The sequence below is a fragment of the Vicia villosa genome, unplaced genomic scaffold (genome assembly GCF_029867415.1).
Source record: "Vicia villosa cultivar HV-30 ecotype Madison, WI unplaced genomic scaffold, Vvil1.0 ctg.000943F_1_1, whole genome shotgun sequence".
NCBI classification, from domain to species: Eukaryota; Viridiplantae; Streptophyta; class Magnoliopsida; order Fabales; family Fabaceae; genus Vicia; species Vicia villosa.
In genome coordinates, this window is record NW_026705424.1 from 26,427 (window position 1) to 42,464 (window position 16,038).

At 35.6% G+C, this 16,038-nt stretch overlaps 1 protein-coding gene across 4 annotated transcripts; it reads left to right on the forward strand.

Annotated features, from left to right (window-relative positions):
* The first annotated feature begins 3,799 nt into the window (after positions 1-3,799).
* On the forward strand, positions 3,800-16,029 carry LOC131632486 (protein EXECUTER 1, chloroplastic-like). 4 transcript variants are annotated; one of them, XM_058903236.1, is made up of 14 exons: positions 3,802-4,399; positions 5,392-5,508; positions 5,618-5,683; positions 6,297-6,403; positions 8,656-8,737; positions 9,777-10,574; positions 10,669-10,792; positions 10,908-11,077; positions 13,278-13,352; positions 13,520-13,612; positions 13,723-13,870; positions 13,966-14,047; positions 15,109-15,198; positions 15,472-16,029. In XM_058903236.1, the coding sequence occupies exons 1-11, from the start codon at positions 4,031-4,033 to the stop codon at positions 13,813-13,815; spliced, it is 2,094 nt and encodes a 697-aa protein (XP_058759219.1). In that variant the 5' UTR covers positions 3,802-4,030; the 3' UTR covers positions 13,816-13,870; positions 13,966-14,047; positions 15,109-15,198; positions 15,472-16,029. The 4 variants fall into 4 exon arrangements, with proteins under 4 accessions (XP_058759220.1, XP_058759219.1, XP_058759218.1 ...); XM_058903235.1 differs by having other exon boundaries at positions 13,723-14,047; XM_058903234.1 differs by lacking the exon at positions 13,966-14,047 and having other exon boundaries at positions 15,472-15,996.
* The last annotated feature ends 9 nt before the right edge of the window (positions 16,030-16,038 follow it).

The following is a 16,038-nucleotide window of genomic DNA, read 5'->3' on the forward strand; positions in this document are numbered from 1 at the left end:
GAGTCATGGAAGTGCTGATGAAATCATGATTTCGGGTTTCTAAGGAAATTATGGGCATGATTTGAATTACAGCCTACCTATAATATGTTCTGAGTTGGTAACCGGGGGAAGTAGCGTGGGACTGGTGCATTTTTGGGAAAATTATGGGCATAATGTAAATTACGGCCTACCCATAATTTGTTCTGCCTTGGCACCGGAGGATGACTTGCTCACTATTACAGTTGTAACATGTGTTACTGCTAGGCCTTAATCCTCCTTAAAAACGTGCATAAATTCTTGTTTTAGTGTTCGAAGGCCTTCTTCTGAATGATTCATGGACATGGACATTAAAGGGATGATAGTAATGTTGTTTACATTAGTAACAGATGTAGAATAGAGCATATAATAGTTAGCCAACTTAAGTATATTTAGTTACCTGGTCTTGATATAGACGGAAGAGAAGTCCTCAAGTGGACAAATAAGATAAGTGGTGATGAACGTGATAACATCTTAGAATGATATTTTGTATATAAATATGAATACATGGAGACGTCTTGTGTGACCGTTAGATTGCAATCCAAAACACGTAGCTGTTCCGATGATCCAATTGGAGGATTCATGGTTTTATCCTAGCAACTTATTGATACTGGATGGTATGTTATGTCTCCCGACAATCCCCAATAGAATAATATGTGAATATTTTGATATTGCTAAATGATGGATATTAAATTAGTCATGTGAGAATATGGATCTTATCCTGGTGGTCTGGTCTTATGGATGTGGTGTTATCCCCTTATTCAGTTATATGGCATGTTGACTTGTCCCTCTATCCATCACAATGATATTCATGTATCTTCATGATTTAGTGCAACGCATTTTGAGTTGTCCTGGGTAGCCAATTGATGGATATGGGGTCATCCTCTAATCGGGTCAAGTTTAGAGTATCAAATTACCCATTCTAGAACGTGTATTGGGTAGGATTGAGTATTAATGGGGTCGAGTTTTAGATAGGGAATCTACTATGATTATCATCTCACTCCATGTTGTTATATTTTTTCCATATAAATAGGTGTTTGGATTGAATTCACATCTAAGTAATTGGCACTAAAGACCTGATGGGGCATATTTTCGTTGTGTTGAAGAATTACGTTTGATAGATGATGTATCAAGACTTGTCGTATCGTAAAAATTTATTTAAAATATCCTATTTAGACACATGTATTTGGATGTAGTAAGACACATGTATTTTGATGTGGTAAGATGTTTTTTTCAATGAATCTAGTGCTAAGGTTTAATATTTCCAATTATTATTCTAGATATATAATTTGAGACGTTATAACTAGTATCAAAGCATGTCGGTCCACAACCTAGCCTTGGATGATTGGCAAAAAAAAATGTAGCCCTCTATGGATGTTACCTATATGACTATTGATTATCATATTATGAAGTATCAAGTCTGAACAACTTAGTATTTAAGTAGGGTAAGTAGGGAAATATGGCGGGACATCCACAAAAGGGAGATGGCCTGCAAGAAATGAAGAGGAAGGCACGAGGGAAAACCAAGGTGGGAACATGAAAGATGATTGGTGGGATGAAATGTTGCGTCAACAACAACAAGACCAACTTTATATCAATAGCAACAACATGAGTTTATGATGCAGATGATACAAAGATGCAAGGAGCGTGTCATCCGTCTGCCACTCTTCCACCAAAAGCTTGGAATTAGAACTTCCGAGAATTCTACAAGATGAATTCGGCAAAATTTGTTGTAAATAATGACCCATTGGTTTCCATAGGATGGTTGAAGGGAATGAGCAGTTTAAGAGGAAAATGTTGTATTCGCTACTCTTATGCTACAAGGAGCTATTGAAGTATGGTGGGACTTGTCCAGAGTGAAAAATTTATTCAGTCAGGGCGACTTGAAAATCGAACCTCAAAGTGATAAAAAATCCCGATAACATAAGGCAAACACTTGAGGGTGAAATAGAAACATTGAATAAAAAGTACATAACTAAAATGTTAAGTCCGACGAATCTTTGGGGATTCTCCATATAAACTGCCATTATCTCCTGGGGTAAACCTCACTATGCAACTTCATTAACTCACATAACAACAATACATGTAGCACAAAAGCAAAGGTCTAAGAACTAGACAAACTCTCCTTTACAAAGTCTCGCATGGGGGACTCAACTATCTAAGTCTCGCTTAGAAAGAAATTACCTTACGTGTGGATTAAATCATTTCACATTTTCCAAGACCTCGTGCTAAAATGTACTAAGATTAATTCATTAGGCATAAGAGAAGATAAATTAAGGGGAAGCAAACAAGCAAAACATACTGGCGCCGCACAAGCACAAGAGTAACACCATAAACCGGCCGAAGTTACACCATACGCCGCCCATAATTCGTAATGACTTGTTCATATTAGGCTTGGACTGTCTGGACCAACTTGTCTCTCACCCTCTTATTAAAACGTGGGTAGTAGTGGCATGTCCCAAAATTTACTGACTAATACGGGTAGTCAAATAGGGAAACGACCCCCAACGATTCAAGAAAAGGTGAAACCCACTCTATCCACATTTCTTGGTCATAGAGTTGGAATAATCCATTCTCTATTTCCTTGACCCAGACCAAAGAATCTCTATAAATATCCCAGTCTTAAAATTGAGGAAAAGATTATTTTCACACAAAAACGATACTCAAAGCTTCTCATCTTTTTGCGTAAATCGAAACTGTTATAAAAATATCCTAAACCACACAAGGAATCATTATTTTGCAAGTACACAAGTCAATAACAATATTTAAATTATTATAAATATCTAATATCTAATTTTTATCATAATATTAATACTCAAGAATAATTGTGACATGTAAACAATATTTTACAATACATGCATAATAATTAAAATCCAATCCCCACATGGTGAGTATTAGCATCTACAATTTCATGTCCAACCATGAATTTCATGCCCATTTATAATTTCAATTTAATTAATCAATAAAACATATATTAAAAACCGGATCGGACCGACCGGATCGGACCGGGCGGTCGGACCGGTTGAACCGGGAATCGGCCAGGTAACCGGTCTGGTTCAATTGCTGGATCGGATATATCATTGAACCGGTGTGAACTGGTCAAAACCAGTGTAAACCGGAAAAACCGACGGTTTTCCAGAGCCGGTGGTTTAAATGTATTTTTTATTTTTTTATTTTTTTTTTGACAAAACATATATATATATTTTAAAAAAACTTACAATAACATCATTTTAATTATTTTAATGAAAAATTAAAATTAAAAATAAAATAAAAATGTTTTAGTTTTGATATTGAAGAACGAGATACCAATATTAAAATAATTTTTTCTTTAAAATTAAATTTAGTATATAATGAAGTTACTTTATTATAATTTATTCAATTAGATTATTTTGCGATTAATTTTTGTTTGCAAATATATACTTTGTAATTTTGTACTATTTTATTATGTGTGATATGAATGTTTAAAATTTGAATTTAAATTTTGACCTTGTGAATTTATTTAGGATATGATATTTTAAAAAAATTTAAGTGCCCGTTATATATTGTAGAGACTGAATCATCATGTTCGACATATTTTATATCTATATTCTTTTGTTATAACGACCGGTCTATTCAACCGAGTTATCCAGTTTAATCCGGTTTAGTCATGCGGTTCGACCACTGACTCAGTGGTTTGACCGATAAACCAGTGACCCAGTACCCTCACCGGTTTGATGTCCGATCCGATTTTTAAAAACTGTATATTACCATCTGTTGCCCACGAATGATTTTAGTCGCCACCTCGGAAAAATAATCACACTATCAAAATGTTAGTTAATCCTTATCCTTTATTATTCCTGAAAACCATTTTCAGCGGCGAATATCCATCCCAAATGTTTTAACAGTGTAGATCGCAGCCTCATGTTTCGCAACTCGTTGCTCCATTTCATTACACTAGAATTCATCCACAACACTAACAAACCCACTTCATATTCATAACATTTTCCCAATTTTTCATTCTCATACACCGAACCACATGGCTTCCATTTCGAGTATCTCTCCTCCGAACCTCACTTTCCCGAAGCAAAACCTCGCTGTCCCCTTCCCTCTCCAACGACCCTCACTTCTCCACTTCCCCTCCCAACCCTTATGCCTCTGTCTCAACTCCGTCGCCGACGACAGCCACAGCAATACAAACAATAACGACCGCCGATGGGATTCGATGCTCCAAGAATTCGTCACCGGCGCCATGAAGCAATTCGAATCGTACGTAAACGCGTTCAGCAAAGGCCGCGCTGCCGATGAAGACCAAGATGATGTTAGCGATGAAGGATGGGATTGGAATCGGTGGCGTCAGCATTTCGATGAGGTTGACGACCAAGAACGTATTGTCATCATCCTCAAGGTTTGCCCTCGCTACGTTCCTGTCATTTCGTTTTGTTTTTTGTGCTTATCGTGAATCAATCGATGTTGATTATTGTTGAACGTTGAATGTTGTGGTAGTTTTTATTGATTTTGGTGCGGTAGAATCTTTATCTTGAATGGTTTGATTTATTTCTGTCTTCTGAGGAATTATCACGCGTAGAAATTCCTGCGCAAAATCCCAAACTTACGGTTCTTGTGTATTATTATTACACTGTACAACTCAAAGTCATCGCGGAATTAGATGTGCTCTTAAAATCAACCGAGTAACCGAGTAGTTAATTGCTTTGTAAATAGGTTTGGTAATGACTTAAAGTTATCAAAATCAGAAACAATCTGCTTTCAGTTAACATGAAACAACAATAAGTTTTGTAAATGACATAGTCTTGAAAGCAAAGTAGTCAAGAGCGGCTCTATCCTGCTATAGAGGATTGGAGCGGAGGCTGGCCGCAATGGTGCAGAACCCTATAGTGGCCATTATTGGGGGTAAATAGCGGGTAGTGGGGGCAGAACAGTTCCCGTCCCGGAGCGGTTTTTGTTCCGTTTTTCTTTTCCCCTCCGAAAAACCGAAATGACATCTTAAATTTAGAATGTTTTAAGCGTAATTTTATGTTTTTCAATCAAATTTGAGTTGGGACGCAACCCTAACCTTCCTTCATAGAGGTTCCAAAGAAAAATCACGAGTTCCTCCCTCACCTCTCTCACTTCATATGTTTATAATTATTATTCATGTAATTTATCCAAAAAAAAAAATCAAATAGCGGCCATCCCACCGTACGCTATCCCATTTTTGGGGTCGGCCGCTCCACGCCGGATTGACTACTTTGCTTGAAAGGAGTTTTTGTCAAATTTTTAATGGTGAGCTTAGTTCTTGATGTTTTATGTCAATGCGGATTCTCATGTCATACTTACGTAGGATTTCTTCAAACCTGTTTATAATTTAAATCGTTGCTTGTTCTTTTTTGTGCTAAACAGTCTCAGTTACGTCATGCTGTATACGTGGAGGATTATGAAGAAGCTTCTAGGCTTCAAGTGGCGATTGCAGCTGCATCCAACAATGACAGTGTTGGAAAAGTGATATCTCTTCTCAAAGTAGGGATTTTGACAAATGGATGTTTTGCTGTTAGCTGATTTTTGTGTTTTACTTTTTCACTATATTGTGTATAATTTAAATATGCATGTATATTTTCTAATCTTGCAGAGAGCCATACGAGAAGAGCGGTACAGTGATGCAGCTTATTTAAGAGATAAAGCTGGTGCTGGACTTGTGAGTTCTTATAGAATTTATTTAATGGCAACTTGCATGAATGTCTTTGAATTGTAGTGGAATTAGAATGTCAGATGCAACGTCATAGGGTGACCCTAGTAATACATATTGGTGCTGAAATTGCTATTACTTGGGTTGATAATTTGTTTTTGACATCAAGACAACACTTTCCTCACCACTTCATTTATGAAACCAATAACTAATTTTTAAGGTGTTTTCGTAGACTAATTTTTTTTCTTTGATCTTGCTAATAAGCCGCGGAACCTAATGACAGTCATTATTATGAGAGCCAGATAACGAATAATAATCCATTTTTGAAAAACATTTAGTTTGCTTATTATCATGATTTCAAATTTTAAGGTGCATTTGTTTTTTCACTTTGATTTCAAATATGAATCCAATTCTTGTAAATATGTATTGGTTGATTGTATCCCTTATTTTCTATTAATAGATTAATGCTGTGGTGCGACATTTAGTGTTGTATGCTAAGCCAATAATTTACACCATTTGTAACATCTGTTTTTGATTTATCTTTATAATTTGTAATATTGTTATGTCTTGAACTGTTCCTAAAAATTCATTAAAACTCACACATATTAATTGGCTCTTACAGGTGGGTTGGTGGGCTGGTATTTCAAAAGATGTAAATGATCTACCTGGTTTAATTATTCGCATAACTCCAGAGCATGGAAGATATGTGGCAAGGAGTTATAGTCCTAGGTAATTTTTATATCATGATAATAAAAAACATGTAAGGTAATTAGCCTCTTAAAAAAAAACTTATTCTGGTATAGGTGATGTGCCACCACTTCAGCACTATACTGGGGAGGAATGGATTATGTGAAAATGTCTAAAATATTGCGTTAGAGTTCCACTATCTATGATATGTAGCCATAATCATTTTTCTTAGATTACCAACTGTTCCAAGTTTTGCCCAACCTCAACCTGAAACTAAAACCCATAACACATTTGTCATTTTTCTAGATGGATGAGGTGTTCAGGAATAATTTTATCATTTTCGCGTTTTATCTATTCTGATAGAGTAGCTAGTCTATAGAGCACGTGTCTTGGCTTGTGTTTCTGTTAAGTCTTTAATGTTTAGGTATAGTTGGAACCTTTAATTGCATATATACAGTATAATAGATTCAGACTCTCTGATCTATATAATTTAGAACACAATTACAGATTCAGTTCTAGAATATTCAATTTATCTAAAAAAAACTGTTGTATCATAATTTTCTCTCCCTTTCTTTTGAAGATTCAAATTTAGCACACCCTGTTAGTCTTAATCCCGAAGTAGCTCTATGCAGGTTTATAAAGTTATTGTAATAAGCTCATTGAAACATGGTCAAAGTTACAAATGCTACTTGTAGTAGATAAACTTAAATAAGCTCATCGAAGAGGACCTTATCATATATGCTGATCCACTTGTAACTTTAGTTTCTTTTTGTATAAACAAGACGATAGTTATTATTTACTAGTTAGATTTGGGCCTTTGTGCATGTACATTTACTAGACTAGGTGTTGGAGTTTCCGCCTCAATTATGGTCCGCCCCCTAGTTGCCTTAGTTGCGGCTTTTGGCTTGCCTTCATTGTAGCCCCTAATACCTTCAATGTGTTGGATTTGAAGGGGTGGATTTAGTCCCACATCGCTTAGAGATATGGCCTGTGTTGTATTTATTAGTGGGGACAAAACTTATCTTACAAGCCAGTTTTGTAGGGATGAGTTAGGCCCAATGAAAATTCTGAGATGGTATCAGAGCCTATCCTAGATAACTTGTTGGGCTTTCTGCATCGTCCACGCTTTGGGCTTATTGAGGCCCAAGTGTGAGGGGGTGTGTTGGAGTTTCCGCCTTAATTGCGGTCCGCCCCCTAGTCGCCTTAATTGCGGCATTTGGCTTGCCTTCATTGCAGCCCCCAACACCTTCATTGTGTTGCATTTGAAGGGGTGGATTTTAGTCCCACATTGTTAAGAGATACTTCATTGTGTTGTGTTTATAAGTGGGGACAATCCTCATCCTACAAAACCGCAATTAAGGCGACTTGGGGGCGAACCGCAATTAAGGCGGAAACTTCAACACTAGGTGTAATGCAAAACCGTAGTGATACATAGATGATATAGTCAATCGGCTATGCATGTTTTGTCTAATTCTGTTGGAATTCTTAATGTTACTTGTAAAAATAAGAATAAGAAACTTTTTGAATGTGCTCGAGTGAGTAAAGTAGTCAACAACTATGATAATTTTACACACTATATAATTAATTACATGTTGTGTTTAAAAAGAGAAATAAATACTAGTTCAACTCCCTATTGAGTCAGACCTATTATTAAAACCTGCTGAAATTTCCGCCTTAATTGCGGTCTGCCCCTAGTCTCCGTAATTGTGGCATTTGACTTGCTTTAATTGCAGCTCCCAACACCTTCGTTATGTTGGGTTTGAAGAGATGTATTTAGCCCTACTTCGATTAGAGATATGGCCTGTGGTGTGTTTATAAGTGGAGACAATTCTCATCCTACAAGCCGGTTTTGTAGGGATGAGTTAAGTCCAACTCAAATTTTGAGATGGTATCAGAGCTTATCCTAGATCACTTGTTGGGCTTCCCGCATCGTCCACGCTTCGGGCTCATTGAAGCCCCAGCGTGACGGGGTGTGTTGGAATTTCTGCCTTAAATGCGGTCCGCCCCTAGTCGCCTTAATTGCGGCATTTGGCTTGTCTTAATTGCAGTCCCCAACACCTTCATTGTGTTGGGTTTGAAGGGGTGGATTTAGCCCCACATTGATTAGAGATATGACCTGTGGTGTGTTTATAAGTGGGGGTAATCTTCACCTGGTTTTGTTGGGATGAGTTAGGTCCAACCTAAATTCTGAAAAAACTTAATAGTTCAAACTATTTTTGCATTTATACTTTTGGTTGTTCTGCCACTACCTTATGTGGCTTCTGTTGTTAACCCTTCTACCATATTTTCACCAGGCAACTTGCAACATCTGCTGCTGGTGTTCCTCTATTTGAGTTTTTTCTTACAATGGATAAAAAAGGCGACTTCAAGTCGCAGGTATCTCTTCTTGACTGACCCTAAAACTTGTATTTATTTATTTTTTGTGTAGGGTAGTTGCATAAAGAAAACTCATCGCACTGAAGTTGGATTCTCTATTCCCATTCAAAATTATGCTATCTGAATATATATGTGTGCTAAGCATCATCTTTCATGCTGATAGTTAAGCAAATTTTCTGATAGTTATTCTGTATGTGAGCTAAGGATCATCTTTCATGCTGATAGTTTAGCAAATTTTCTGATAGTTATTCTGTTTAGAAAACTCAAGTTTAACTTTAATCACATGCAAGTTGGCTGAGGAACTGGGATTGCATGCAAGAATTAAGTGCATTACTTGTAGCTCACAATCCATTAAATTTCAACTTTTCTGCATTTCATGTGCTAATCTTTGTCAATACTGGCATAAAGTTTATAGTTTGCTCATCTATTTGATTTTTTAAAACAATCTGGAATACCAGCCAATTCGCACTGTAGATGCTGAGTTGGATTTTAAAAGTATGGCAATGGAGCCCTCTTGGTTTGGAATTTTCTTTCTTGTTCTCTCTTTCTTTTTATTTTGAAAAATGCAGATTCGAACATACACGAGCAATTTTATTTCCCAGTGTTAATATCGAGGTTCACATTGTCTCTAAATTTCGATTAAGAAACACGACCCCCTCAAAATCTATAAATTAAGTTTATTTTGGGTAATTTTGTCATATTTATCAGAAATGTCTGACTTCAGTTGTGGGCCTCACTTCATTCCTTTTAGATTTATGCCTAGTTCCCCAAAATTGTAAATACCAAGGAGGCCCTCCCAATGGGGAATGCTAACCTTTCTATCCATGTGTTTAGAGTTTGGGTTTAAACCAGACTTTTGTGGTTTTAAGTTTTACTTATATGCCAGATGAGTTTACTACTTTTAATGATAAAATAAAATAACTATTATAATAACTGTTTAAGAAGTTTATAATATTAATAACACTAATATATAACTCAGTCTCAATCTTGTATGTTATCCGACAGCAATATTGTAATAAAGTATTATCTTCATTTTCAGGCTGTGTACCTAAAGCGAAAAGGGTCCTACCAAGGCCCCCCAACAATGTCCTCTAAGACATCGGAAGCTAGTGAGCTGTTTGTTGTGAGTACTGAAGATTCAGAAAGTGGTGATGATAGGAGTGATGGCTCAGACCCTTCTGAGAGAATGCCTGCATTTCAGAATGTCTTGAAAGATATGATTCCTGGTGAGAAGGTGAAGATTTTCACTCCAGGGAAAGTTGACAAGGATCTAATATCTAACGCTATTGAGGAATCAAATGTGGAAGAAGAAAGTGGGGATGAAAATGAAGATAGAGAAGATGATGGCGATGAAGAAGACGTAGACGTAGACGTAGACATAGATGTAGACGAATATGAAGATGACAATGAAGATGAAGATGAAGATGAAGAGGAAGACGAAGACGAAGATGGAGATGAAGATGAAGAGAAGAAAAATGATGCAGTAACTAGGGAACTTGAAAACTTTATATCGGAAACTGATCAAGAGGGAGATGATGAGAATGAGATAAATGCTGATCTGGAAACTTTTGAACGTGAAGAACAGAATGAAATTGCTGTCAAATTTGTCATTGGTGATCTTATGCAGAAGCTTTCCAGCAATTTATCCCCTAGAGATTTGCTTCGAGTTCCTGCTAAGCTGGAGATCAACGAACGTCGTTCATTTTCCTTTACTGTTGAAAACGAAGTCAATCAGCAGGATGGTTATGACAAAGGGAAATCTTCATCAGATAAATCAAGTGAGTTTCAAAGTCGTCACAGAGTTAAATTTATTGGCAAGGAAAATGTACCTGCAAAGGTAGGCTAAGTAATCAAATAAAATCTGCAAATCAGTTTTTGGCAAAACTCACTATAAATTGCTTTGACTATAATGTATTGGTTCAATCTTATAGGTGCTGAAAGAGGTAGGAGAATTTATAAGTCTCACTCTAAGTCAGGCTCAGAATCATCAACCATTATCCGGGTCTACGATTTTCAATCGCATTGAAATACCAACTTCATTTGATCCTCTAAACGGTGATTTTCTAGTGTTTTTGTCATTTCATTATTATGAGGTGCTTATTATTGACTGCTGACAGTAGAGTGTTTGTGTTGTTGTAACCAAGTGACAAATATTCCCATTTTCAATCAGGCTTATATATTGGAACATATGGTCTTTACTCCTCTGAAGTTATTCAAATGAGACATAGATATGGTCAATGGCAAGAAGATGACAGGGCGAAGGAGACTTCGGATCTTGAGTTTTATGAGTATGTAGAGGCCTTGAAACTAACTGGGGATCCTTATGTGCCAGCTGGCCAGGTAAAATCATTTTTTTATAGATCTGTAATTATAGTTTTTTAATTTCCTTCCTTGATCATTCTGTGATGTTGGTTTTTATCTATGCATTTCACCTGGGAGAAAAAGAGAGCAGGAGAGGGGTGCACTGTTTGATTATGTTAACAAAAGATGGAGGATGTTGGTGCTGATAAGTGGGAAATATCCGTGAGTTGTAAACCATGATAGCAATGGTTTTTCTATGCCAGTTGTCATTGTAAAGATAACTGGATTCATCTTTTTATTTATTAATTTGATAACATTTATTAAAAATAATAACTAATAATGTTTGAATAATACGCTAAATACTTTTTAACATCATCTTTTGCTATGAATTGAAAATATCGATAACTTAATTGATACATATGTAGAAACAAGGGTCCCTCTAATATAGACTCCGTGAAAAGGGTTCAGAAGGTGTGAACTCATGTGTCCTACGATAGAGATGGCATTTCCATGATACCCAATTTCACCTTTTCCCCCAAATATGTAACTAGGCTTTACAGTGTAGATGTTTCATTTTCTGACACCCATGTCTAAAATGCACACACATTAAAATTACAATTGAAACTGGAAGCATCTTGGTCCATATTAGGGGCTCCCTAGATACAGTTGTATACAATTTTGAAGTTATGGATACTTAGAAGACATGTAAAAAGACTGTATCCATGCTGCAAATTGGTGAGTTAGGCCATTCTTTGTATGGTATAAGAGGATATGATTTTAAACAGCTTCACAATCATCTTATATATGAGAAAATCTCTGGGAACTGCTTTTCTTCAAATGTTATCTCATTGGTTTTTGTATTTGAGGTGTTGTGTGCTGTTGACCTTCAAACAGCTCATGGACAAAATATATAAGAAAATGTATCTTCTGTACTTCCAGTTTGTCATCATGTATTTTCTAGCACTGAAATGTTGTTTTTAAAAGTAATTCGGGATAGAAAGGCTAGTGATGTGCTCGTTGGAAGTTGATTGACAATTTTGATTGCTGTCAAACGGGCAAATTGTATTAGCCATTGTGTTAGCAATGGCACATATATTGGTTGAGTGCTTCCCATACAAGATTTGTGGGTGTTCTATGACTTGAATGTATTATGGTTTTCTATTATATTTAAAAGCATCATAATGAAATATTAACTATTGTAATATGGTTGATACTTTATCACATGTTCTGCTGCCCAACCTCTCAACTTGATTTGTCTTGTAAAGTAGTTAAGCATTTTAAACTTTGAAAACTAACATTATTGTTCTTTTTTGTTACTCCTATATGATAACAAAAATTTCAAGCTTGTTGCAAGGCGGAGGTAGATTCTCAATGTGTTCCGTTAGAAATGAATAGTTATGTTGGAGTAACCGTATGGTTACTATCTAAGAAGCACAAACACCCCGAATACGACCCCGACATTGACACGGTGACAAACACCGATAATAATTTGAAAAAGTGAACTAATTAAATGTAATCACAAGTGTTAGTGCAGATGTCTGATACCAATATAGACACGAATACATTTTTTCAGAGGTGTCGGTGCTACATAAGTTACTATTATTTTCTTCATTATTATTATTATTATTATTATTATTATTATTATTATTGTTATTATTATTATTATTATTATTATTATTATTATTATTATTATTATTATTATTATTATTATTATTATTATTATTATTATTATTATTATAAAATTAAGAAGATCATTAAGTTGTAATATCTTTATTTATACCCGTTATTGCTGAAGAATAAAGTAGAACATTATTTCCTATTTTCTAAGAGTAAGATGATATCAAAGTTTGATTCAAGATCCGGAGGACTACCTGCTGTCAGGTTTCCGCTATCGAGCTGCACATTATTTATATCCACGCATTAAGGCTAAGGCGTGAGGAGGTGTGTTAAGAGTACCACACCAGACATTCTATGGTCTCAACATATCTTTATAACTTAATAAGTGGGGGCGGTATTTACCTTAAAAACCGGTTTTGTAAAGTTGAGTTAGATTCAACCCAAAATTCTACGAAGCACTTCTTCGGACCCAGACAGATAACTTGTTTTTACCAAGTTAAATGGAAGCCAAGATATTTCTTGTATTTCTGTGTGTGAAACTTGTGGTCTCTTTTTGAAGCTGATTTTTGCATATGCATTACTCATCATAAATCTCATTAGTCGTGTTCTTTGACCCCCTTAGGTGGCATTTCGTGCAAAAGTTGGAAAGATGTATCAACTTCCACATAAAGGGATAATTCCTGAAGAATTTGGAGTGGTATGGTATTATTTTATATTTTTTATTGTAGGGATTCCCATTTTAGTTTCATTGCTTTCCCCGATCTCTACTCCCTCCAAACCTTTATTGACTTGGCATCAATTCACAATAAATAGCAGGAAATTACTATTGTTCTGTAGTCTTATCTGATGTTATTAACATTTCAGATTGCTCGCTATAAAGGTGAAGGAAGATTGGCTGAGCCAGGGTTTCAGAATCCTCGATGGGTTGATGGTGAACTTGTAATTCTTGATGGAAAGGTTTGTGTTCTCCACCCTGGTCTAGTTATTTAGCCTTTGCTATAGTAATTCCAGTTTACTTTTGTGCAATTTTTTATAGTTGCGTCTTGCCTTTTCTTGATTTTTTGCAGCATATAAAAGCAGGGCCTGTTGTTGGATTTGTGTATTGGGCTCCGGAGTATCATTTTTTGGTCTTCTTTAATCGGCTTAGGCTTCAGCAATAGGATTGCGTTGTTCATACTATCAGAAACTTTGTATATTCTTTCTTCAGACTTTAGGGTAAGTTCTCTTTAAAAAGGCCTTTTTAGCTTAACCGGCCAATTCATCTATTAATTTTATATATTATATTGTATGATACCATAATTTTGCTACAGGCTTGGGTATATTTGAAACCTTTAATTGCCCTATTTCAATCCATGACCAGTTTATGCGTTTTTATGATCATGTAAGGCGAAGGTGAGTCAACTTAGTGCAAAGCCTAGCATAACCTATCTTCATCTCTAATTTTTAATGGCTTTATTTTAGTGTTGAGCATACTGTTTCCTAAAATGGATAGTTATAATTCTTCGCTCCGATGGCTCTTTGAATTGGCCAAATGGCAAGCCAGATAATTGACGGGCCCAAGTGTAAGGCTTGGGTACATATATATTGCTTGCTCCACATAAATTAAGCCAGCTACTGAACAATAAAAAATTGATATTTTAAGGCTAAACCAACGTAGAATTGTAGAATAGTAAATAAGATTGTAAAATCAAAAGTTTAGCAAAAAAGAGTTTACATGCAAGTCAACTCATTTGACTTTGGGTTGGTTTCAAAACAATAGGTGTGACTTGAGCTGGTTTTATGTGATCAATTCATTTGTCCATAAGGTATCGGTTTATTGGAAGAGCTTGAGTAACCTTAAGGATCAGAGGTCAAATCCCTCAGGAATAGTTGTAAAATGGCCATATTGCCACTTTAATTAACTTCCCCCTTCCCCCAACTTTTTTTTTAAAGTTATTTACTTCTCCGTTTTTCTCTACAGATATCTTTTTGTCTTAGTGTATGTTTGGTTGAGTGTTTTCAACCCCAATCTCGCGTCCCAATGGCTAATTTAACGTGATTTCAAGAACCTCCATTTGTGGCCTCCTCATTAGATATTAAGAAACTTTTAAAAGTTTAAAAAGGAAACATGAGAAGAAGTAATTAGATATTAAGAATAGAAGAGGTCTAAAGTTTGCATGGCCTGTACTGTATCCCGAACTAATGGTTGGACCTCCTCATTATGTGGCCTCATAAAGTATTAATTTTAATGAAACCATTTGGTAAAGAAAGTAAATTCATTTATAAGCAACAGAAGTTTTCCTTCCTGTTGTTATTAATTACTAAGGTTTTCTATTTGTACTGTATTTTGTTTTAAGTGCAATTGTCATCAAGTGTCTCTACTTTTCCAATTAGTTTATTTTATAATGACTTCAAGTTGCAAGCTTCTTTAATCTATGTGGCTTATGATTGTTGCTTTTTTCTGTTGGTTCCAGGTGTCAAGGAATGCTAAAATTGTGCTTCAGTGGAAGATATCATCCATCACTGCAAGCTTTTATCCATCACTGCAAGCTTTTCTGTTTCAGGTATTCAGTGTTTAATTTTAAAGTTTAGTAATTATACGCTGACAATGTAAACAAGTTTAATAGACGCCCCTAATGTTATTTTACAATCTTGTCACACCATAATACTATTTAAAATCATATGATCGAATGTGGGTAAAACTTGCTTACCCTGGTAGCGTTTATGAATTAAATTATTTATTTTACATATATAGGGGCTGCTCTATGGTATTTTTTTTTTTTTAAGTAGACATTTTCTTCTGATGTTTACTTTTTATGTCCGTCTCTCTTCTGCAGTGTAAAATAGCATTCTGCCAAGCAGCATAAATTTTGAGCACTGGGCTGCTTGTGTAGTAGTAACTCAAATTATTAGATTATCTTGATTGTCATAGATTGACTAATCATCATGAAGGGGGGTTCATCAATCAGCACTAAAGCACGATGTACTAGTTTTCCATTTCACGTACTGTAAAGCTGTAGTGATCACATGACATCCTTCATCATGGTATTCTTCATCAATTTGTATAGTGGTCCAATTTTTTCTTATATTCCGATGTATCATGCTTAGTCTTATGTATTCAGGGTTTCATTGTTCTTTCTGTTAGGATGAATGAAATAAATTCATTACAAGTGGTATTATTTATCTTCCCACTTTGAATAATGATTTGTGGGAAATGTAGAAACTGTACTATTGTGCCTCTTGTCAGTTCTCGCATTACCGACTGAATGAACTTGGCAGTGGATGCCCAGCTTGCTCACACGCCTTGTTGTATGGAATTTATTGAAAAAGTGGTTATAGACAAGAAAAATATTTCATTTTAATTTTTATTGAATCACAAGAAAATTATTCCAACATTTTTTTAT